Source organism: Oreochromis niloticus, linkage group LG17 (genome assembly GCF_001858045.2).
Source record: "Oreochromis niloticus isolate F11D_XX linkage group LG17, O_niloticus_UMD_NMBU, whole genome shotgun sequence".
NCBI classification, from domain to species: Eukaryota; Metazoa; Chordata; class Actinopteri; order Cichliformes; family Cichlidae; genus Oreochromis; species Oreochromis niloticus.
Window position 1 is genome coordinate 8321337 of NC_031981.2, and position 23165 is coordinate 8344501.

The following is a 23165-nucleotide window of genomic DNA, read 5'->3' on the forward strand; positions in this document are numbered from 1 at the left end:
AGCTTGCCTAGAAAGTTTGGCAGCTGTGTATTCCCTGACCAGTTGCTACAAGTGGCTGCGGGCTGTACAAAAGCCATAATTGTGATTGCTTTGATCTCTAGCAGATTGCAGCAGTTGCCCACAGTTTGTTCAGAAAGTGCCAACTGGTCTGTAAATGTTTGCCAATTGCTCTCTGAGCTGTAGTAAAATTTGGAGAAAGTGCAACACAATCCAGAAACGGGGAACATTAGCCTTCAAAGTAAAAGTTATGCCTTTCCCTGCAAACATTACATTTCGAAAGTGAAAAAAAAAAAATGTTTACTTTAAAAGCAAAAGTTCTCCGCTTCTGGTTTGTGTCATACTTTTCAGTTTCAAATAGTTTGCGAGTGTTGGCACACAAGTTGGCATCCTCCATGTAATCTACTGGCAATCATGGCAATCTGCTAGCAACCAAAGGATTCAAGGTTTTTTGTGCAGCGTTGTATAGCTATTGATGACCAAGAGATATAATGCAATGTCAAAATGCAGTGTCCAGAAACACATGAGCAGGTCTTTTAAGTAGTCTATGGTTGCAATAACACTTTCCAAACTCAAAAAACAGAACAGTCAGTTTTGAAGCTTTGAAGAAAAATATTTATTACAAGCGTTTTTACATCACAAAGCATTTTTGCTGATTATTTCAGAGCAATGGTAGTGAACAGCTGGGCTGAATATGGAAAATACTGGTGGGTCTGCCAGTCATTTTAGAAATTGTACACCAATAGTGGAATATATGTGGCACTGTTACTGAATAGCATGGCACGTAACTGAAGAAAGTGGCACTGTCTTGGTTGTTTCTCATAACATATTAAGAGTTCTTTTAACTATTAAAACATTTTTTTTAATCATAGACTTCAAGCAAAACAACCATTTTAAACGTGGATATAAAAAATACCAGTATTAAAATTTTAACTTAGTATGTACATTTTAATTTTGTATTATGTTTTAAATAATTATTTGGTTAGTTTATATGTTCTACGTTATTAACCTTTGTGCCACTTTAATACAGAAAAGATACTGCTGCAAAAATTAAATGAACATAAAACATTTTTTTTTTAAAAAGCAAAACTGAATAGCAAAAGCTGAAATTAAAGTTTAACTTCTCCACTGCCAGCTGTACATAATCTGAAGCAAAAGGTTTTCAACTTTATCAGTCCGTGCATTATCTTAGTGCTGAAAATCAGTAAGACCCAGTACTGAGGGCACCTTTGAACACACACACACGCACACACACAAAAAAAAACTATATGTTGCACATCTTTTTTGCGGTCCTAAGAGTTGAAATTAAAGACTTCTTGTTTCAGTAGATATAGGCCTGAAATACGATATGCATTTTGAATTTGGCCATACACTATATGTTAGTGCTGCCATTCTAATCTCAGATTTGATCTGTGTAAACCACCATACATACTGAAAATCTTGACCACATTGTTTGGCATTGTGCAGACTCTAAAGTAAATACACTCTATGGTGTTTTTAAGAAATTATACAGTTTTTGGACCGTTGACTCTTCTGCCGACCAGTCTGTGGGCCATGGCTCTGGGAAGAAAGGGCCGTGACCCTTGTTGGGTAGTCCTCTGCATAGTAACGCACAGTAGATCGGGGCTGAGGGATTGGCTGACCTAGAAAATAGCCCTCCTCCTCAGAGTCCGATGATGAGGAAGAGCAAGTAGAGCACGAGTCATCCTCATCTCTGTAGAGCCCCATGAAGTGCTCAACCCGTGGGTCATTATGCATTGAGCTCCCAAGCATATAGTCAGATCGAGTTTGGGGATAAGCCACTGGCAACCTGTGTGAAGGATGTTGCATGAGCATAGCACTGTATGGCGGATTGACCAGACCTTGCTGTTGGGGCTCATACGGCCTCTGCGCCTTCTCCAAAGGCACCATGTGAAGGGCATTGTCTGACCGAGTCTTGCGGCTCCTGTGGTGCCTGCCTGACCGGTGGTGGTGCTGCCTGTTGCGCCCTATGTGGCTTGTGGGGCGGATTCTTTCTCTGCCCATCTCATCTGGGCAGTATGCCCTTCTGTGTGGCTTCTCACTCATGGGGTGCTTTCTGATATTGACGTCATATCCATCATTATATCCATTATCCACAGTGTCTTCTGAGAACTTGACCATCTGAGGGGGCCGGGATTGGGACTTGCTTCTCCTCAGAGCTGGAGCATGAACAAAGGTGGCAGGAAGGTCTTCCGAATGTGGAGACAATGAGTGAATGCCACCCTGTGTGTCTCCCCTCAATGTTAGTGCTATTTCTTCCTCGTCTTCTTCATTTCCCTTGTCCAGTTTTAGGTTGAGGGAATTGGCACTGTGATGAAGATGAGAGGAATTAAACGTTCCCATGTTGCTCATCTTTTCACAGTCCTCTGCCACCAAGGGATTCTGCATGGGATGAAGGGTATAGACTAAAGGTCTGTCCCTCCCATCTCCATCCACTGATGCACCTAAGGAGGATGAACAAGGAAGGTCAATTTTGAGCTCTTTTTTTTTAAATAAAACAAAACAATTAAATTCATATAAACAGCAATCTCCTTACCAGTGATATTTGACAGAGCCAGGGAATCCATGGAGTCTCCAACACTCTTTTCAACATTCCTCAGCTCATCAGCAATACACTCCAAAGAGTCTTCATACCACTGTCTGCTGTCTGCCCAGAAGGCCTGTCTTGCCCCAGACTGGTCCTGATCTTGGTCCAACTCCAATTCTTGGATCTTTCTGGCACTGGCAGGACCTGGGTGGCTCCCATAGGCTGAATCTCCCAGCCCGTCCTGCGATTGGGCCCAATACATTTCAGGCAGGTTCTTCTTGCTCATCAGTCCAGGGCTAAGGCTGTTGGCTCGGGATTGGCTAGAAGAATGACTCTGGGTGGGACTGGCAGGAGTGGGAGAAGCAATCCCCATAGATGTAGTATCGGGCTTTAGCCAGGGATCAGACACACTTATTAGCCTGTTTGTGTCACCAGAAGGACTGGGAGATTTTTGGGATGGCTGTTGAAGTTGGTGTATCATCCCGCGGTCACCAAACTTGAGTAGAAGCTGAGTCATATAGTCTTCGTGCTGGGCCCACTCTTCTGGATCCTCCTCTCCCCCTGCATCCGGCTCCTCCCGCTCTCGCCAGAACCTCTCCTCATCCAGGCCGAAATGAGCAAGCTTACGCCCTACAATATCAATGTCACCATCTGCGTCTGCTTCACCCTCACCATCTTCATGTTTGTGCTCAAACGAGGGGACGGTGGCAGGAGGATTGAAAAGCTGTGACTGCCTCCATTGTTCAGCTGGCCTGCTGCTCTTCCCCATGCGAACACTGCGCCGGGATTCACGTGAACGAGCAGACTGGAATGCAGAATCAGATGAGTCTGAGGCATGAATGTCTTCCCCCTGGCTGCAGGCCTTTGAGCAATAGATGCGACCTTGCTTGGGCAGGAATGGGCAACCCAGCAAGGATGTCTTACACTGGGCACAACAGAAGCACTGGTCAGTGGCATGCCAGTGTACACCTTCATAGGTCATCTGGGCATGGTCAACACCTATATGATATGATTAAAAAAAAAAATAAGTACACAAAAGAATACATCAGTGGGACCTTGTTTTTAGTATAGGGGAATAACGTGAAAATATAACTTACCAATGTTTTCACCGCAGGATTCACAGTACTCTGCATACAACGACTCAAAGCACCCACAGCAGTAGGGTCTTCCATCCTTCATGATGTACCGCTGGCCTCCTAACATTGTCCCACACTCAAAACAGGCAAAGTGCTTCATGTGCCAATGACGACCCTCTGCTTCAGTGCACTCATCTGCAAAGATGATCTAACGGGAAAAGCATATTCTAATGTTAATTATGAGGAATCCTTTTAAAACACTAACAGTACCCAGTATACCATTACTTCCATTTACCTCATCACAGGAAGAACATCGCGGTTTTAGAAGCTCGGAGTGGTGTCTGCCGCACAGGATCTTGCCATTATGGTAGAAATAGATCAGATCCACCAAGAGTTCTTGACATGTGGCACACACGAAGCACGCCGGGTGCCAGCAGGGGTTCGGTCCTGCTCTGGATGCAAAAATTGCCATCTCGCCTCCCTTGATGTCTCCACAGCACTGATTAACACAACAGATGGGGGTAAATAAAGAAACAACTGCATAGAGGAATGACATTTTACAGTACGTGTAAAATACAGTTGATACCCTCGACCCATGCAGGGCAAACAAAAAAGAGATAAATAAGATGAGATATTCAAAATATATCATATATCTGCTGACGTTCCATTTACAGTGATGCTAAGACAAAGAAGGCCAAACAACAGGTTGTCATACTGCAAATGGCAAAGGAGTGTATTTAAAAACGCATCAGTGAATCCTACATTAGTGATAATCCTCAATGAAAGGTAATCTTTTCACGGCAACACAGCTTGCTATTAAAAAAAGACTGCACATGTAAATCTGACTAGCATCTTCCCGAGTTACAACACTTTGCAAGTAGGCAAATGTGTTCATTTAAAAAAAGAAAAGATGAATCTAGCCCTGCTTTACCAACGGAAGATTAGAGGACAAGCTCAAACTTATTTGGCTTTCTCTGGATTTCAATCAGCAGCTGTTTACTCTGCAATGAAACCCTCAATTATTCATTAGACATTGCTGAGGAAGTGGGCAGTGTTTTTGTCCTGTAATCTTAAAACAGAAAGCACTCGCCTTGGTTCTAAGTGGAAGATTCATATGACTCCGCAGAGATGGCCCGAGCATGTCTGAACGTAGAGTCTTTATATAACTAGGCAGAGTTATGAGACACCCATAGGCAGCATGGGATTGCGTGCCCAGCTGTTAACCATTATTATACAAGGGTGAACAGAAAGGGGCCTTGGATATGGGCGTGTTGCCTGTCCCTGAAAGTCAGGCACCAGGAAACTAGAGCCTGACAAAGTGTGTGTCCAAATGTCTTCATGATATATCTTTGAATCGCATGTGCAGTAGAAGCGTGGCTGTCTGAGTTAGAGGGTGACAACAGCTTGCAGAGGCTGAATGAATGCACATGCATTTCCGATGTGCCTAACCACACGCGCGTGTCCGCTGGCGATCATGTTAGTCCGTTCAGTGTCTGCGACCTTGCATCCCCATGTTAGCAACTGTTTTCAGTTGGTGACAGACTTCATCTGCCTGTCTGGGGGAATACACATGGCCGCATTTCATCTGCTCTTCTTGGATACCCGACAGAGGATGTGGCTTGCTTGCTTTTCAGGGCTGAATTTGGCGGAAGCCGCACAACACTAATATTTACGTCTGCTGCACTGAAGGGAAGTTTTTCAGAAACATGATCAAGGATGGTTTGACTGGCACTAAATGTTATGCATCGCTAAATGAGCGGTATAAAATAAGAGATTGGGCTTTAGGATTGTTGCCATTTTTGTTGTTTGCTCCTTGTGACTTCAGCCGGAAAATGGAACCAAGGTGGCTCTTTTCCCAAAAGTCCAACTTTCCAAAAAATATTTACAAATAATCATGAAAAAAAAAATTGGCCTGTCCACATAAAGGCAAAAAACAAAAAAAAGCCATCTCCACATCGCCATAAAGTCTTACAAACAGCTGCATATACTGTAAACAAACAGTAAATTTGGAATTATATACCACATAGTGTGACTGCTTTGGAAAAATCTGGATTTGAAGACTATGGTAAGAATGACTTATTAACCTTTGGATTCTTGTTGTCTGTCACGCTGGGATATAGTGGGGCAGGAGGAAATTGGCTGATTTCCTCATGAAAAACTAGCTTGTCTACTTGGTTTAAACATGATCCTCCCAATTTCCTTGTTTCCTCTCTCGCCCTACCTAACAAGGAAGTTTATGTGGATGATTAAAGCCGCTACACTAGCCAATCAGGTTGTTCTTTGGGTTGCCAGGCATTTGGATTGGATAGAGGATGTTAGTAGCACATGATATAAATAACTTAAGACCCACCAGTTGGTTTCCCTGTAAATTATTACCACGTGGCTATGTGAGTGTTAAGTGATGCTAGGTCTTTTTGTGCACTTACAGCATGCGGGTATATGTGTGGTTATGAGTATTCATGTGTAGCACCTACATTTTCACAGCGGGTGTGTTGCAGAGCTCGGGGTAGGACTTTGGGTGTTCCTCTCCCCAGGGCCTCTCTCTTCCTCTGAGTGCTAAACATGTGGAGCTCCCTCTTTTCTTCCTCTGTTAGAGAGTGGCAGTAACGCACCTGTAGATAAAAGAAAAAAGAGAGAGAAACAAAAAGGTCAATTTAGATGAGGAAGATGAGAAACAGCATCTTGAGACCTCCAGCAATTACTGCTGATGTTTTGGCTTTCATCTTTTCATGCAACTTTGGGGAAAATTATCACAGTGAGTCCATATATGGCTGGAAAAGGGTTTAATTAATGTCAATTCTCCTCAAAGTTGCGTTGAAAGGATGACATGAGCGATACACAAACCCTTCCTCTGTGTTTAGAGCGGGTGATGAAGGTTCAGATAAAAAGGACCAGGACTGTCCTAACAACCAGCTCGGTTGTTCTCTAAACAACAGTAAACGATGTGTGAGTTCATATGCGCACACACACAGATGCACACGCTCACTGCCTTCCATGCGCACAAAACGCTTATCCCTTCTAACCACAGTTACGCAAGGAATCCTCAGGCAGTTTGCTTCCACAACCACCAGGTCTGCCAACAAACATCATAAAACCGCTCAGTCAAACGTTGTTTGTGTGTACCTATTGTGTGCATAGAGACCACCTATGTCAGTGGACCCCTTCCCTCCCCCATGCTGGTGATAACACTCGACCATATCGCCTAATGTAAACTCTATTAACACAGATGTGAAAGGGGCGCTGGTTTACACACCATAAAGCCATGTAGAAGAGGCTGGCTTGTGCTTTACTGTCACAGGAGGGTTTGTTTTAAAACCAGGGTTGAGGGAATATAGCCCTTGTTTCAGCTTAACTAAAAAAGAACAGCAAGATTGTGTGAGATTTACTCAGCTGCTGGATTTGGTTTAGGTGTGTCAAACGCACTGCATCTTATGAAAACACCTGAAAACAGAAAAAAAATGCTGCAAACAGAAGTGTTTTTGGGGAGACAATAATGAGATTAAACTGCTGCGGAAGTGAGAAGCTAACAGTAAACGGCTAATAGCGTACATGTGTCTATAGTATTAGATAAATCCTCCGCTTCTTTTAAGCTTGTTTCAGAGTAATCCTTGAGATGTTTTGGTTTCTGTCACTTCCGCAACTGTTCCGTCACCTTATCGTCTCTCCAAAGACACTTCCATCATGTTTCTTTTTCAACTTCTGTTGCATGTTTTTTTTATTCCCTTTATGTTTTATTCAACTTTTGGTGTTTATTTTTTTCAACATCTGTTGTATTTTGTGGGCTTTTGCACCATTTGTGTATTTGCTGGTGTTTTCCTAAGTTGCACTGGATTTGACCTCTCAGGATCACCTTTAGAATTGTGTGTAAAAAAAAACAACAAAAACAAAAAAATCAGCTGTAACACACTCAAAAACCTTCTTAGACTGAACTACGTTATAAGAAAATCCCAGAAAAGGCAACCTTTTTCAAGCAATAGCCACACATGAATGTTAGTTTCATCGTATCTTGGCTGAGCTCCTTATTTCCTCTTCAGTTCACATATGTTCTGTCTCTTTTCTAAAAAGATCTCTACCTCATTGTCATGCGGCGGCAGCTGGTATAGGAGCTGTCTGATTCTGTGCTTCTCTCCTGGACTGTTGACGTATGGCACCTTGTCTTCTGGCAGGCAGGCGAAATACATCTGGACCTGGAGATGGAGACATGTAAATGGAATTTTGTCAAATCACTGGCAGATTGTTTTCTTCAAGAGGAAACAAAAGACGAGGAGTTTTTCCTCTTTCTTCTATTCAGGTGAAGGATATCAGTGGAGAATGACTGCACACACAGCAACGCTCCTTTTTTTTTGTGACACTCCCAGCCAAACATGTCAACCCCTCTCCAGTCACAGGCGCCCGACTGTTAAATCTCTCCACATAAAAGGGAGACAGCAAAGGGACTGTAAATGTTAATGTTTGCCTTGGTTAATTTCCCCTGACAGGAGCAATGGAAACACGAACAAACTTTTGTTTGTTGGTGTGCAGTGCCGTGAAGAAAATTTAGGAAAATATGCGAGACCGCAGTAATTTCTGACTGAAATGGGATGAATGCATTCACCGTAACTACACTACTGGATGCAAAAAAAAAAAAAAAAATCCACAGCTAGATGTTGAGTTGAGCATGCAGCACTACTATTCCGCTATTATGGCATAGGGAATGCACTGTGCACATAACCTTGTTTGAACTAAACTAAAAGCATGCTATCAACTTGCAGGTTTTCACAAAACAATAAAATAAAATAAAAAAATCCTTTGTCAGCTAAAATTTGGATGTTTCTACCCATTCAAAGACAACACTGGGAGACATAGCACTGAGACAAAAAGCAAGTGTGTGTTTTTCATAATGGTCAAATTAAGTAATTTGGGAATTAAGGTCCTACCTGTTCAGGCCTGAGTCCTGGTGGCACCCACGCATACTCTTCCAACGCACATCCGGAGTCATCATCTGAGGTGGAGCTCCTCTGGAAGCCCACGGATATCTTCCCCATCTTCCCCCCAGTACGAGTTTCCATCTCGGGGCCTCGGGGTAAAGGACGCTCCCCTCTCTCACCGCGCTCCAGGTTCATCACACACGGGTGCTGCAAGCAAACAAAGAAGGATTAGGAGTCATAAAGAACAGACCCAGCCTTTCATTCATATATGCTTTTTAGCCCTCCTCTGTTTGCTTCATATACTTTCTCTAATTACACACAAAGTTCTGGCTTTTACCTTCTTGGCACCAGTTGGCTGGGATACTGCTGATCTGGGATTTTTTTTGCACTTACTGTAAAGTCCTCCGAATTTCTTAAAAGCCTCCAATCCGCCAATTAGTTTTAATCTCTGTTTCTTCTCCTTTCTCAACAAGATAATTGCTTTGATCCCAGCGCTGTTTTTAGAGTTTAACGTAATGGCTAGAAAAATACGAGAAGAGCAAAGAGCAAACAGAGAAGAAAGGACAAGCTCTCCGTGGCATATCACAGAATCCTACCACGATTCAAACCTCTTGAGTCATGCTCAAAAATAACTAATATGTTATTTTCCATCCATTAGTGTACTTTATCAGGCTTCCTTTGTTTATTCCATTACAGAATCATGTTGGAAGAGTGAAAATTGTCCATCTTCAAAGGATTCTCGAGACAAACTTTGATGAAAGATTTATAATGGAAAAATCATACCAGGCTCTTCCCCCCCCAATATGGTAAGCGTGCAGGACACAGTTTGGAATAAACAGTTTTAAAAAGTCTGTCATTTCTTTTTAAGTGGAGATGTATACACCATGATACATTTACTTGACTTGTGCCCATTGCAACATCAACAAAAGGTAGATGCCAGAGAGAGATGGAAAGAAAGCACTGGAAAACTATGTCATTCTTATGACATAGTTCATAAATGAAGTGGTTGTGATACGATCAGCCTGTAAGTTCACAAATCAAGCACTGAAGCGGATCAGATGTCAAGTTAGGCGAAGAACAGATACAGAGATGACAGAACTTGATTTACTGGGTCGACGTGTGCTGTGCATAATAAACCATTTCAGGATCACTTTACTGTCAGTAAAAAGAGGCTTGGTTTAATCTAAGCTAGTAATACTGTGACATAACAAGACGCAGCTGAAATTTCCATCTGTTAGCCACGAGACATCTGTTGGTCTTATCCTCTATGCCTGCGAGGCTTGAAGCCTATCAAGCAGCTGTAAGGATGCCCACGTGCGGCGACCACTGCATGGAGTTTATAGTGACGTTCAAAATAATTCAAAAATAACAATAAATGATTTAGTGGTGTGGAGAACTGCATGCGCCCACTCGACTGCGGTGTGACTCCGCTGTCAGCCGCCTTTTAAGCAGCTTTTGTTGTTTCTCTGTACAAGCTGATAACAGTCGTACATGACTGGGGGTCAATCCATCTTGTTGTTGTGTGACACCCACCTTTATCGGCGTGATAACACAGCTTTGGTCTCAAAGGTGTTGAAAACAGCTTCTCTTCTGGCCCTGCCTTCTTTGACATGCAAATCCAGACCAGAATGGGGCTTGTTTGGGGTAAAGCAGTCAGAAATCTTACACAGGCCCACCTCGCTGGATTGATCGTTCACAAAAGAGCAGCACCATTGGGGACATTATAGTCTTGATAGCTGCCATTGACCAAAATATTGAGTGTTAACTATGCCTGTAGAACTTGCAAACTTACTCAGACAAAGATTTGTGCAGTGTGATACCCAGTCACTTGTGGACTGGGCAAAAATGATTAGAGTGGGAGGTAGTGGTTAAGGACTGTTAGGAACTGTTGAACTGTGTCAAAGAAACAAGCAAAGACAGAAAAAAAAACGCAACCACAAGAATGAGTTTCCCCTTCAAAAGGTTAACTATCAGCCGCAACTGAACTCACAATGCAAAGTGGAAAGCCTGGGGAGTGAGGTGAGCAGGCTGGCAGGGTTTCCTCCACCACAATCCAACCCCCCTAAGAAGACAGGTATTAACATACCCATAATTAGCATACAGTTGAATAAAGCCCAGGGCTTCAAAACTTGAAATTTACAGATTACAAATGGTGTTTAAGGTCTAAACCACAGCTCTTATCACAGGACAAAGGGTTTTTTGAGTGTCGCTTTGTTCCTCGGTGACTAATCTATCAGGTTTTATGGTAGAATAGATAATGTTATCACTCAGAAGCTTTTCTTTACTTGTTCTGCTTTATCTCGTCTAACCTAGTTAATACCAGTAAGTAGATGTAGATGAGTAATTCTTATTATAAAGATTATTGAATGCCACTAAATTAGCAATAATATAGTTGTTTCTGAATTGGTTTGAAGGCCTGAGGGCTAAAACTTAAAACCTTAAATATCACTGTCTGTGTGGTTTTTTTTTTTTCTTAATACACCTTTGTATGAAGCAGCAGGTACCCATTATTTTCATAATAGGATGAGCACTGTTGGACAGTCCTATCATATAAGTAAAATAAAGCAGGAAATGCCTTCTTTTAAAGACACTAAAACCAGAAAACGGGTGAAACATTGAGGTGCTTGTATTACAGTCAGTTAGACATTAGCTGATCGGTTTGAGGGTGGCTTGCTTATGGTTTAGCAGCTCTAACCCTTTCCGTCTGCCCCGCGGCTCTCCTGCTTCTCATCCCACTAACAGGAGAAAAAGGTGACTGCGGATTCCTGAGCCAACATACACAGCAACTCACATTTCACCATGTCACCTCTTGGCAATAACACAATGACTGCCTTTGTGGAAAACAAAAACAAAAAAAAAATGTCCACCTATTCAGCTGAATCCAGCAGCAGGGTCACAACGAAGACGTCACAGGAGGAGGTTAAACAGGCTAAACTTAAAAAAAAAAAAAAGTTTAAAGAATCACATCATTGGGGATGTGTAAACAGAGGCCAGATGTAGCCAGCTAACTTAACCATGTGTGACTCTCCCACTTATCTGACCGTTTTATGGGGGTACTCCGTCATCAAGTGAGTCAAATGTTATTTTCAAATGAAGTAAAAGTTCCCAACAACAGTTAAAGCTTAGTTACCTGCAGTTCATATAATGGTCTATAAGTATTAGAATAAAAATAAATAAACAAAAAAGAAGGTTTTTTTCTGAATGCTGTAAGATTTGATTTAGGAAAACAATTAGATTGTGGAGTTCAAAGGCTGAGGTCACTGCTCTTTGACTGCTAAAGAGTGTTATTTTAAAGCCAAATGGGTGTCAGGGGGTGCAGAGGAGATTAACACAGTCGGGAGTAAGACCACCTGCACAGCCTCTAAAAAACTGTACACACCGCCACAAGATGCTAAAATAAGACATGTTTTTTAAAATACAAAGCATACACACACACAGGTTCCTTCTAAGTGTGTGTAATGGCTGGACCTGTGGAAGAATTTTCCACCAGCAGAGGTTCAAATGTGTTTGCAAGTTTCAGTAAGTTTCGCCTACTCATCCACTTTTCTCTTACCTCCAGGAAAAGCATCTCCCTTTCCACCCTTTGCATAAAGCCCTCATTCACTTCCAGAATTCCCTGGTCACGCAGCTCTCCAGCTCTGGCTACATGTCTGCCGCATCAAGCCCAGTGGATCCACGTTCTAATCAGATCCAGATCCCAATCAGTCAGGAAGTGTCCCACGCCAAAGTCTCAGCCTTTGAAAGTCAACATCAGCTATGATGAGAACCTAAGAGGAGGATAGCTCTCACTCCAGAGCAGGATAGCAACTCAGTTAGGAATCCAAAATTTTTAAGGTCCAGTGAGCGATGAGCGAGGCCAGAGAGGGCGACGTCTCTATCTGTAGTGTCTCTGATCCCACTTTGAGAGTGTGCTCTTGGGGCAGCCAAGCCTTGTCAGCCCCTCCCTCGTTCCCTCTGCCTGCCACTACACTTCAATCACTCATACAACACACACACACACACACACACACACACACACACACACACACACACACACACACACACACACACACACACACACACACACACACCCTTCAGAGTCAACACCCCCTTCCCTATCTCTACACCCCTTTCCCCTGACACCAAGCCCTCCACCCTGTACCCCCCTTCCCCCTCTCCTAGACTAGCTGAAGGATTCCTGAGAGCCAGATGACATGTTCACTCTCCTCTCTCACACTTTCTCTTTGTCTCTATCAGTCTGTCCTGTCTTTCCAAAACATCTTGTACTGCAAGCCACACAACTGTTCATGTCGGCCCTGCCACTTTCAACTTTCAGAGTAACTGTTCAACTTCAAAAGTGATTTCTTTTTTTTCTTTTTTTTTTTTTAAATATATAGCATTTTGAAACACTGACATATGTTTATGATGAACTCCCTTCCTCTTCACTTTCCAGTCAGGGATTAAAATTCTATTTATAATGCAATAGGCTGCTCACTTTCACCGTGGTTCCTGGGGTCATCCACTTTGATGCATCTCATGCCATTTGCTCTAATAATGTTGCATTAATTTGTCCTCATCTGCTGATTAGATCATGTGGTGGGTAATCGGTTCTAGGTCCAGCTGCTCCACTATCTCATCAAAAAAAAAACTTGCGCTCAAAAAAGGGGGAAATTAAGAGTACTTTAAAGGTTTGATTGTAAATGCTACTTGATGAAAATGAGGCATCACTGATAAAAGAAATCTGAGATAAATTATGGTACATTTAAACAGCTAATTTAAACTTATGATAACCTATTTTGGCCACTAGGGGCAGCAATAACAAACTGTAAATCCAACTAATGTACAATACTAATCCTGAAGAACTATTAAAAAGGGTAGAACAAGACTATATAGTTTATAATAGGTGAATAAGTATCTTGTTTAGAGATCTAGTATCCAACATCATTCATTTTAACATCATCCATCCATCATTTATTTAATCACATTACTAAGGTTATCTGTAAAAGTGTGCCATATGTTGTAAATGTCCAGTCAACATATCATGAAATTATGGGCACGGTTTAAGTCATTTTGTAGATTTTTATTCATTCATATTAATAGGAGTGCACCCTGAATTGATTTTAGCACATTTATAGCCATTGCAACACACTAGCTCCTTTCTTTTTTCAGCCATTCTGTTGTCTGTTGTGCTGCCGAGCTCAAGATCATTGCCTTGCTACATGAGCCAACTTGGGCCAAGTTTTAGCTGTTTGACAGAGACTTAACTCTAGAACACGTTGATATACAGAGGAGTTCATGGTCCAGTTAGTGACTGCAGGGTGCCCAGGACCTGTGGCTGCAAAACAACCCCAAATCATCACCCCTCCACCACCCTGCCTCAAAACTGGTATCAGTTTTTAAGCTGATATGATGTGAATGGTTTTCTCCAAACATGGTGCTGTGCATTAAAGTCAAGCATCTCTTTGGCCTTGTCTGTTCAAAGGACATCGTTTTAGAAGTCTCCTTGTTTGCTCAGATGCAACTTTCCAAAACCAAGCCATGCTGCTATGGTCTTTTTAGAATAAAGCGTCGTTCTCCTGGCAGCCCTTTCAAGCAATCCATACCTGTTCTGTGTTCTTCTAATTGTACTGACTTGAACGTTAACTGAGGCCTGTGGAGTCTGAGATGGAACTCTTGGGGTTTTTAATCAGTTTCTCTGACCACTACATGGTCTGAACTTGGGGTGAACCTGCTGGGATGTCCACTCCTGGGAGGACTGTGGCACACCTGAATATTAAAGACCAACAAACTGGCAAAACCTTTGCTCTAACCCCTTCTGGCTACAGAAGCTCCTAAAAACCAAAATGATCAAATAAAAAGATGATTTAAAAGGTTTTTAAACCTGATTTGACTTGGAGCTCCTCGCTATAAAAGATCCACTTTCACATACAAGGATTCATGTGACCCACTGTTTATATAAAAATATTGTTAATAGCAACTTTGGGTCTTTGTTTGCCAACATATCGACACCTGACACACTCTGTGTTTGGAGGTGTTCAATCATTTAAAAGCAGCTTGTCCATTAGACAACTCCTTGTGTCTTGTTTGTGTTTCACCGGTTAAATGTTGACCTTGCTTCCCCTCAAGTCTCAACTCATCCATCTCAGGAAATTCTCACGCAGAGGATCTGTCGGGCTCACTAATATTACCAAGAAAAGGGGTCCCCTCCATCCTCATCTCTCACTCCACAATGATGTTATTGTCAAAAGATACTTCACTTTAAGAAACTCCCAACAATCTGGCAGAACCAGGTGTAAAGAGCTGAGATCTACAATGACACCCAAAGGTGACACTTGCATTAGTAGAGATCAAATGCAAAAAGTAACACTTATTGTTCTACGGTGGAACAAATAACGCATGAAGCCAACCAAGAAGAACAATCTGTATGCAAACAGATTTCACTGAGATGAGCCTAGGGAAGTTTGATGTGATTATTTGGACAAGCTCTGCATCATCCGTCATTGTGAAAGGCTGAAAAGCAGCAATGGCTTCATTTAAAGAGTCAAAAATGACTAATGAGTTTACTCGATTGTCCAGCAGACAAAGACGCCTTCTCCTCTGGCGACCCCGAAAAAGTTGCTTGTGGAGAGGGCAAAAGAGCTGTTTGTCACATGTCGGATTACCTGTTACAAATGAGAAATGACTCAGTTAGCTAATTAGCTTAGGAGAGTGAGATAGAGAATGGGGATCTCTGTGTGCTTAGAGATGGGACTGTCTATGTGCGTTGCCAGCACGGCCTTCTTTCCTGGCATACCGACACATATTTGAAATTGAGAGAAGAGACAGCGGAGCCTGGCAGTCCAGTTAGAGGGTAAACCTTTCAGAAAAGCTCTTAAGTTTTCCAGGAGTCTTGGCACCGCACTGCAAAAGCCACTTTGTGTTTAACCCTCAGAGAGATGTGCATTAAGTTTCCTAAGATATTTATCTGGATATGCATTTCAAAAGGTTGGCAAATCTTATTCCAGGTAGACAGGTAGAGAAGGGAACCTATTTTTGTGATAGACAGCAACTTAATTCAGATAATGAAACCAGCCAATGAGCGGGTGAGGAATGCTCCTGGCTGAATGGAGGACAGGTCCGAGAATGAGTGGCTTTATACCAGACAATAGGCAAATATCTGCCTTTCAGACGGGGCCTGGGCTTGTGGCCAGAGACCTATGGTTCTTAAGAAAACATAAGAGGACAGTTGACCTTGCCGTCTCCTCTGCCTCTTCCTAGAGAGAAACGAGGGTCTGACAGAGCAGAAAGACTCAGAAATCCTTTTTAATTAAGATTTATTAATCTTACAGGTGTCGGTTTGCTTATCTGTTGTAAATTTAAAGAAACATGATGATAGAGACATTAAAAGTTGCTTTATTCTTGGCGTTTTAATCTTAACAGCAAACCTCATAAAAACCCGAACTTTATCTCAATAAGATTATCCTGTAGTTTTATTGCTTGACAATATATTTTTAATGGGTGCAAGTTATTATGAGGCAAATATTTCACGTTTTAGGTCTCTGCAAAGCGATTAGACATGTGCAGAATAGATGATGTTTAGGCTTCATTCACATGTCTTAGGCTAATGACTAGCATCTTGCTAATGGAGAGTTTATGCAGCGACATTTGACCCCAGGTCTTAGTGCATGAGCACAGATGCGTGAAAATCACACACAGCTGGGATTTTGTTAAAAACAGACCCTTTTTAATGTTGTAAAATGCAAGTACTCAGTGTTATTCTGCATTCTGTTGCTTTTTCAAAAACAGCTAAAAACAGAACTTAATCCCAGCTTGTTCAACAACAGGTAAAAACTACTGATTTTAAATGAGAAGTGACTGGAGCACGGGTTCTTGATTCCTTTTTACACACCCTTGGCTGATATCCAGTAACATTACTGGCTCAAAATATCGGTCTAAATTCAGTAAAGTCCAAAGCAATTTGGACAGAAACCTTTTGATCAGGTCTCAAAGGACTTTGTGAGCAGAGTTTTATTTCCTTGGCATAAGCTTCGGACTGTGGTTCAGACAAGATCTCTTGGCCTTTTCTAAACTTGAAATCCAAGAGTCTAGACTACACATTAGCTGCACACAAATGCGCACACACACACACAGCACACTTACTTACGCTTTCTGGTTGCACTTTTTTTTTTTTTTTTTAATTTCTCTATCTTTTGGAACACAGCTTGACTGGCAATTCAGACTTTTCCTGACCTTTATTGTAGAGGGAAGGGTTACAAAGCAAACGATGCTCCATTCCAGCAGTGATCTTCTCCATTCTCATTTATAACAGTCATTCACACCTGCAGTCTGCCAGCTTTGTTTCAACCCCAAGGGGCAACACTTTACCTGATCCCTTAGAATGCTACTACAAGGAGGAAATCGCCCCCTGGTTGCTCAAAACCAAAATCAACAAGGACAGTGGCATGTCTCAACATGCTGCAGGACAGGTTGTCATAAAAGCTCAAGCAGATCATTCCTGATGTTAAAGTAGCGTAAAGTGCAAATACATGATGAAATACACCAGATTGTGCAAACAGTTCTCCGGGATTAAAGAAAACATAGGCTTTTAAGCAAGAACTAGTATGTCTTCCAAAGGTTATTGTTTTCAGTGGCAACTTTCAGTGCTAATCTATGTCCGTTGCGTTAACTACTCCCTATTCTGATAAGGAAACAGCTCAGACAGTTTGCTTTTAAATAGGTGCTTTGCACTATGTCAAACTGATGCCTTAAGCAAGGCTAGTGTCTGCTAACCGATTACCTAAAGATCCTGACACAACAAGCGATACTGCAGACCTAGAAACTGAGAGCCACAGGCGGAAAGAGGTACTTTCGGCTGCTTCCTCATTTACCAAGGATTGCCACAGTGGATGGATCTGAATGTTTGATTTGGCACACATTTTTACGCTGTATGCCCTTCTTGATGTAACCCTCCATTTACCCAGGTTTGGGACCAGCACTAGGAGTACGCCAACTGGTGGATCCATGAGGCTAGGTTTGTGTCTATATAGCCAAATGCACATAGTTATGAAAATCAAAACTTTCTTTTGTTTTTTTGTTTTTTTAAATGGAGAAACTTCTTGTCTTATATTACTGGGAATATAACTCAGTTATCAACATCAACACCCATGGGTCAAACCTCTCTTACTTAAATCTGACTTGAAAAATACAGTTTTCAGAAGTGTTTAGCTTCAGCCACATGTACCTTTACTCACACTGAGACCTGCGTCAATTCACATCCATTACAATTTCTACATTCAGCCCTATTCACGCTGACAGACGCCTCACAGCAGCCTTTCACACCAGGAAATGGGATCTTTAGCCTTCGCAAACAAGGCCCACCAGGCCGACTCGCTGCTGCAAATCAGGTCTGTGGAAGTGTGGAGAAGCTTGGAGGTTTTTGCCACATCAGTGTTAATATTCCTTGACACTCCCCGGTTGAGCGTAATTTAAGTTTAAAGTCATAAAACCCTCTGCTGAGATTTGTTAACCACTCCAGGGTGTTACCTACACACCTCTGGGGCAACAGAGGGGGTAATAAAAGTGCTATAAAATGCAAGGGTTTGTCAGATGTCATTGGAGCTTTGGTAGGCATTGGGTTTGGAAGCCACACTTTTCTTGTCTTAGTCTTACTTTTACCAACTATAATTCAAAACTGGAAATTCTTCAAGTTCTTCAAGATGTTCTGATTTGGAGTATAGGAGTGTTGCTTGATATATGACTCAAGCACATGTAGTTACCGACAGATTAAACTACTGTAAACTACAACACTGAAAGTTTGACACTGGCTTAAGAAAAGCAGTATACAATGTACACAGTGCTTTTCATGTAGCTTTTAAATTTGCACTCAGCACGTTTCAGATACATTTTAGCTGCCAAATCTAATGAAAATGTCCCAATTTTAGTCCCATTTAGGCAGCACAGGTGGGCTTTAGCTGTATAATAACAACCTTTTAAATGTGATGAGTCTGTCTTAAATAAGAGAGTACTTTTACACTCCATTGCAATGACGAACTAGAACATCAATGAGAAACACAATGGAAAAATGGGAATACATCTGGAAGCCAAACATGTTGTCATCCTAGTGCTGTGTGCGTGTGTGTGTGCTGAAGAGAAGAGAGAAAAGAGTCTTGTGCCTCCCGTCCAGCTCTAATTTGATATTGTTAAGTGATGTATTCCTTCTTTAATAAAAGCCAGGCTAGAAGATATTTTAACCGAGGCTTTGAGAGGAGTGTGTGTGGGTTGGAAGTGTTTAAAAAAAAAGAAAAAAGAGGCAGATATGCAGATATTTATAGCTAGAACAGAACAGAGGTGAGTGAGTGACTGCTGATGAAGATGAAAAATGTCAAGAACCACGTTATCTCGTACTTGTTAACAGGAGAAATGGGCTGCTGATTTGCTTCACTTGAATGGCTAGAAAAAGCCGGGCCTTTCTGATTAGACTTCTACAAAATGTTGTTAGAGGGAGATAAAAGCTGCTATTTGAGGGAAAAAGTCACAAAGAAACTGCTTTTAGCCCAGATACTGTACTTAAGGATGACAAACTACAACAGAAAAAGGACCCAACTTATCTTGCTCTTGGAAACACAGAAATGAAAGTCCAACCATCCAGCTGCGTTGGCTCGAAGTAGGCCCTTTTATTATTTTTGCTGATCTCCTCTACGTTGACTTAAGTCAGCATTGTTATTGCTGTTACAAAAAGTCCCTCTCTCTCGCTGCAAGTATCCATTTGACTGATTTACAGTGTGTCACATGTTTCAGCCAAAGGAAACAGATAAATCAGGGCTTTTAATGAGCTATGCCACTCAAAGTGAGATGCAAGTATTTCCTAATGAAAATAAAATTAAAAATAACAAGGAGGGAGATGTAAATGTAAAAACAGTCACATCTGATGACACATCCTGCAAGACAACCTACGGAGTTGCATCACATTTAGTATGGGAAAGCTGTTGGAGTGTGCATGTGTGTGTGCTGTCTGTGTGCACAAGTCCCCCATGAAGTCAGTATAAGAGATAGATGTGGGCCAGGGATTGGGGTTGTGTACACAGAGGCTTAATGACAGGACCCTGAAGGGATGGCACATCAGTCAAGCAGAACAGACCAACACACACACACACACACACAAACAAACACACACACATACGCACACACATAAACCGGCTGTGCGTTATAATGCCAGCACCCTCGCTTTCCCATAATTTAGCGGTGGAAACACAAGAGCTGGGAAAGACGGGTCTGACCAAGTTTGCAGCCCCGGGCGCTTTGTCACACTCGGCCTGCAGTCTGGCCTGCACGGGCTGGCACAGTTCTCAAAGCTGCTTGTAGTTGGGAGAAGGGTGTGTATGTGAAACCATACAGCAGAGCTTTTAGTTTCACTGCGCATTCCAAAGCCCCGTGTGTGCAGATTTCTACTAGAGATTTTGAAAGGAGACTGATAACAGAACAGCTGAGCAACAGCAACTTGACCCGGCACGGCAACGCAAACATTCTGACGGCAAGTTTGGGTTGCACAGGGGCGACAGATATCGAGGCTGTGTGCTATATGAAAGTGGCTTTGAGCTCTGTGCTTCAATAAAGTCGCTATCACAGGGAAAGTGGCATGACTGGTCATTTTGTGGGGTTGTTTCTCTCTCCTTCTACTACCCAGCAACTGCAGTTGAATTTGGCCAGGCAGACCATGTTGGCATTCCACACTGACCCTTGAGTAGCGGACCTGAGGTTCATGGGTAAACAGACGCACTGTTTGGTGGGCTTTGGAGCCTGTCTCACCCTCTCCCTGTCTGCTTCTCTCTTTAACCCCCACCCCCTCCCTCGTCTTTCTTCTCAGCCGGGCATATCCTCAGTTGGCCTCTCTGTTAATTCAGACCTACCTGACAGTTCTGACTAAAACCTTCTGGGTTTACTATCAGTCCCGCTCAGCAACGGGCTTTGCTCTCTAAACACACAACGAAGACTAATCTGCAACAGATGGGAGACGAACTGGGAAGGAAGTAGCATAAAAGGATATAGAGCATATTTGTACCCCTCTGAACCAAACGATAGGGTTTCAGCGAACTTCCAGGCAAAGCCCGAGGAGGGTTGTAATGATGTGCACAGCGGCGGCTCCCAGGGGCTTAACAGCACGTATTACTTGGGGATATGAGCTGTCCATCCACAACCAGATGTCTGAAAGGCCCCGAGGGTGGAAAGGGTGGGGGGTAGTCCTGGGGGTTTTCCTCTACAACACTCCAAAAGATGCATGTAAAGTCTCAAATAATTAAAAACAAATGCAAAACACACAAATGTGCAACGATACATAGCCGTATGCACACACAAACAGGGCCCCACATGTTGTTTTCCACGGTTGGTTGATTTGAGATAATGAACCCCTCTTTTTTTCCCCCCCTCAGTTTACTGTCTGGTTTTGGAGGTCATTCGTGTAAACACAAGAGACATTTATTTACCACCTCATTAATGCAAGTGGTAATTTAACCCCATTTTCACAGGCGGAAAAAAAAGGGGGAAAAAAAAGGAACAGATGGATCTCACAACACAGAAATGCAGACAAATCACTGTTTGGATTTGTTTTGTGAAGAGCACTTGGAAAACCCCCAAAGCTTTCATCAGCTAACCTCTCTGGATGAAAATCTGGTACATTCTCCGTGTCTTGGAGGAGAAATTGTCCCGGCAGAAGGATACACCACAGCTTGATTGCTTGCCACAGAACACAAAGGCAGCTAGGGGCTTATTATGTAAGATGGGAAAGTCATTTAAGATGAAGCTGCGTTCCTATACAACTTTGAATGGTAATTAATGTACATTGGCCCCTTTTTCTCCCCACTCGAGAGCAGCAGAGAGAGGATGCAAACCGACGAACCCCTCCAGGTCTCCAAAACCACCAAAATCGGAAGGGCTATAATGTTAAACTCCAAACCAGGAGGCCACTAATGATGGCTATGTCCATCTCCATATACAGCCTGCTGTGAACAGAAGTGAAGTGATTGTCAAAAATATTGATTAGAGATGTTTTGAACATTTAATACTGAAAGCTGTGACTCTACAAGTCCTCAAGCAAAAGCAGAATCCACAGCTTTTTGGCAAATTTGGTGATAGTGCTGTAATTTTCCCCACCCTCATTTATATCGCATTTATCACAACAGGCCATTTCCTGAGTCTGGGTGGCATCAGATTGGATGGAGCCATTTCCCCTCTGAATGTATTAGAGGGCTGCTGGTCCTCTGGGATCATGTCAGGCAACGTGGAGATGCAGCGACAGATAGGGTACGTCCCCACAGACTTCTGCAGAGACAGGCGACCACCCAATGTAATGATAACTAAATGTTTCATCATATAAATCACTAGAAATTTGCCAGCTCGTGTTTTTCGCAACGCATTAAACCATCTCGTTTGGTACATCTGCTCCTGTTTTGCGAAGCTGGCTGACAGTGATTAGTTCATGGGCCTGGAAGAGTCACAAGAAGATCGTGTGCAACGTGAAAGAGAGGTGAAATGCTGAAGAGAGCGAGGCAAGGGAAGAGAGAAAGACGAAAATTCTGTGAAGGCAGGGGAAAGGAGCAGGCTGTCCCTGATTAGGTCTGTTGAGACATTCAACTCGGTCTTAGCCTCGGGAACACAATGTCAAACACATGAGAGCAATTTGGGGAAAGAGGGGCTGAAGCTGAGCCTCGTTTGCTGATGCACCCTCTGAAACAGCAAGCCCAGACTCACAAATAAGAAGATTTCCTGAACACTGACCTGAAACCGTGTAACTGTTATGTTTCTGACATAGCGCTCTCCTTTAAATAACACTCTTTTCTGGCAAGTGTTCCTAAATAACGGCTTTGTGTATCCAACAGCCAAAACAGAGAGCAGGAGTTGCCAGTTTGGCTTGGATGCACAGCGTGTTAACTCTGAAAGTTTCTAAAAAACTAACTTTAATATTATCCATAGGATGATCTCAGTCTCTTTTTTTCCTTTTTCTTTTTTTTGTTACTGAGGCAAAAACATGAAGCCACAAAACATCAAACTGTGAAACATGATCACCAAAATTGGAAGAGGTTTTCCCATCATAACAGCAATGCTACGTGATTGATGTCGCCCTCAACAACCAACAAGAGCCCAGAATCTAAGGAAGAGACCTTTTTATGTTTTTCCCAATCAAAAACAAAACTGAAAGCTATCATTTGTGTTCTGCCTCAGGGTGGTCATTTGAATGGGGAATAATTACGTGGTTTTTGCAGCGAAATCTCGTCTTCCTATACGAGACTCTCCTTCTATCTATACTGTTTACCTCTCACTTGGGCTTTAAAGCCTTTCAATTATTATCATCTAATAATCATCACCTTTAATGTCTCGCTAACTGCCGAGGCTGGCGACTGGCAGTGTCTGGGCAGGTGTGTGTGTGGCTTTAATCATCATCAAATAGAGCTGTGTGTATAGGTAATTAACTTGGTGCCAAATTGACTCTCACTCACAGGCACGAGTCGGGAACTCTAAACACACCTCAGCTCTGCGTCACTTAGCGAGCGCTGCGGGCAACTTCATTTCAGCTCCGCTGCATGTTTTGACACAGAGTTGAGCTCAGTTCCCTCTCCGAGTCCATTACTCAGCGTCTGATATTCCTCTAAGCCCCGAATTACTTTTCCTCTCCGCAAGCTGACCATA

The 23165-nt window shown here is 42.5% G+C and overlaps 1 protein-coding gene across 8 annotated transcripts in view; it reads right to left on the reverse strand.

Annotated features, from left to right (window-relative positions):
- Positions 1-589: 589 nt before the first annotated feature.
- prickle1b (prickle homolog 1b) overlaps positions 590-23165 on the reverse strand; it is a 76203-nt gene continuing 53627 nt past the window's right edge. For 4 of the 8 annotated variants that reach the window (XM_005455628.3, XM_005455629.4, XM_019346870.2 and 1 more), the window contains 7 exons: positions 8538-8735; positions 7695-7808; positions 6096-6233; positions 3917-4120; positions 3643-3829; positions 2555-3544; positions 590-2462 (listed from right to left, as the gene is read on the reverse strand). In XM_005455628.3, coding sequence (XP_005455685.1) covers positions 1495-2462; positions 2555-3544; positions 3643-3829; positions 3917-4120; positions 6096-6233; positions 7695-7808; positions 8538-8723 — 2787 coding nt within the window. In that variant the 5' untranslated portion in view covers positions 8724-8735 and the 3' untranslated portion in view covers positions 590-1494. Of the gene's footprint in view, positions 2463-2554; positions 3545-3642; positions 3830-3916; positions 4121-6095; positions 6234-7694; positions 7809-8537; positions 8736-10518; positions 10591-12081; positions 12500-23165 lie in introns of those variants that run through there. The other 4 variants (XM_025899361.1, XM_025899360.1, XM_025899359.1 and 1 more) reach the window with 3 other exon arrangements.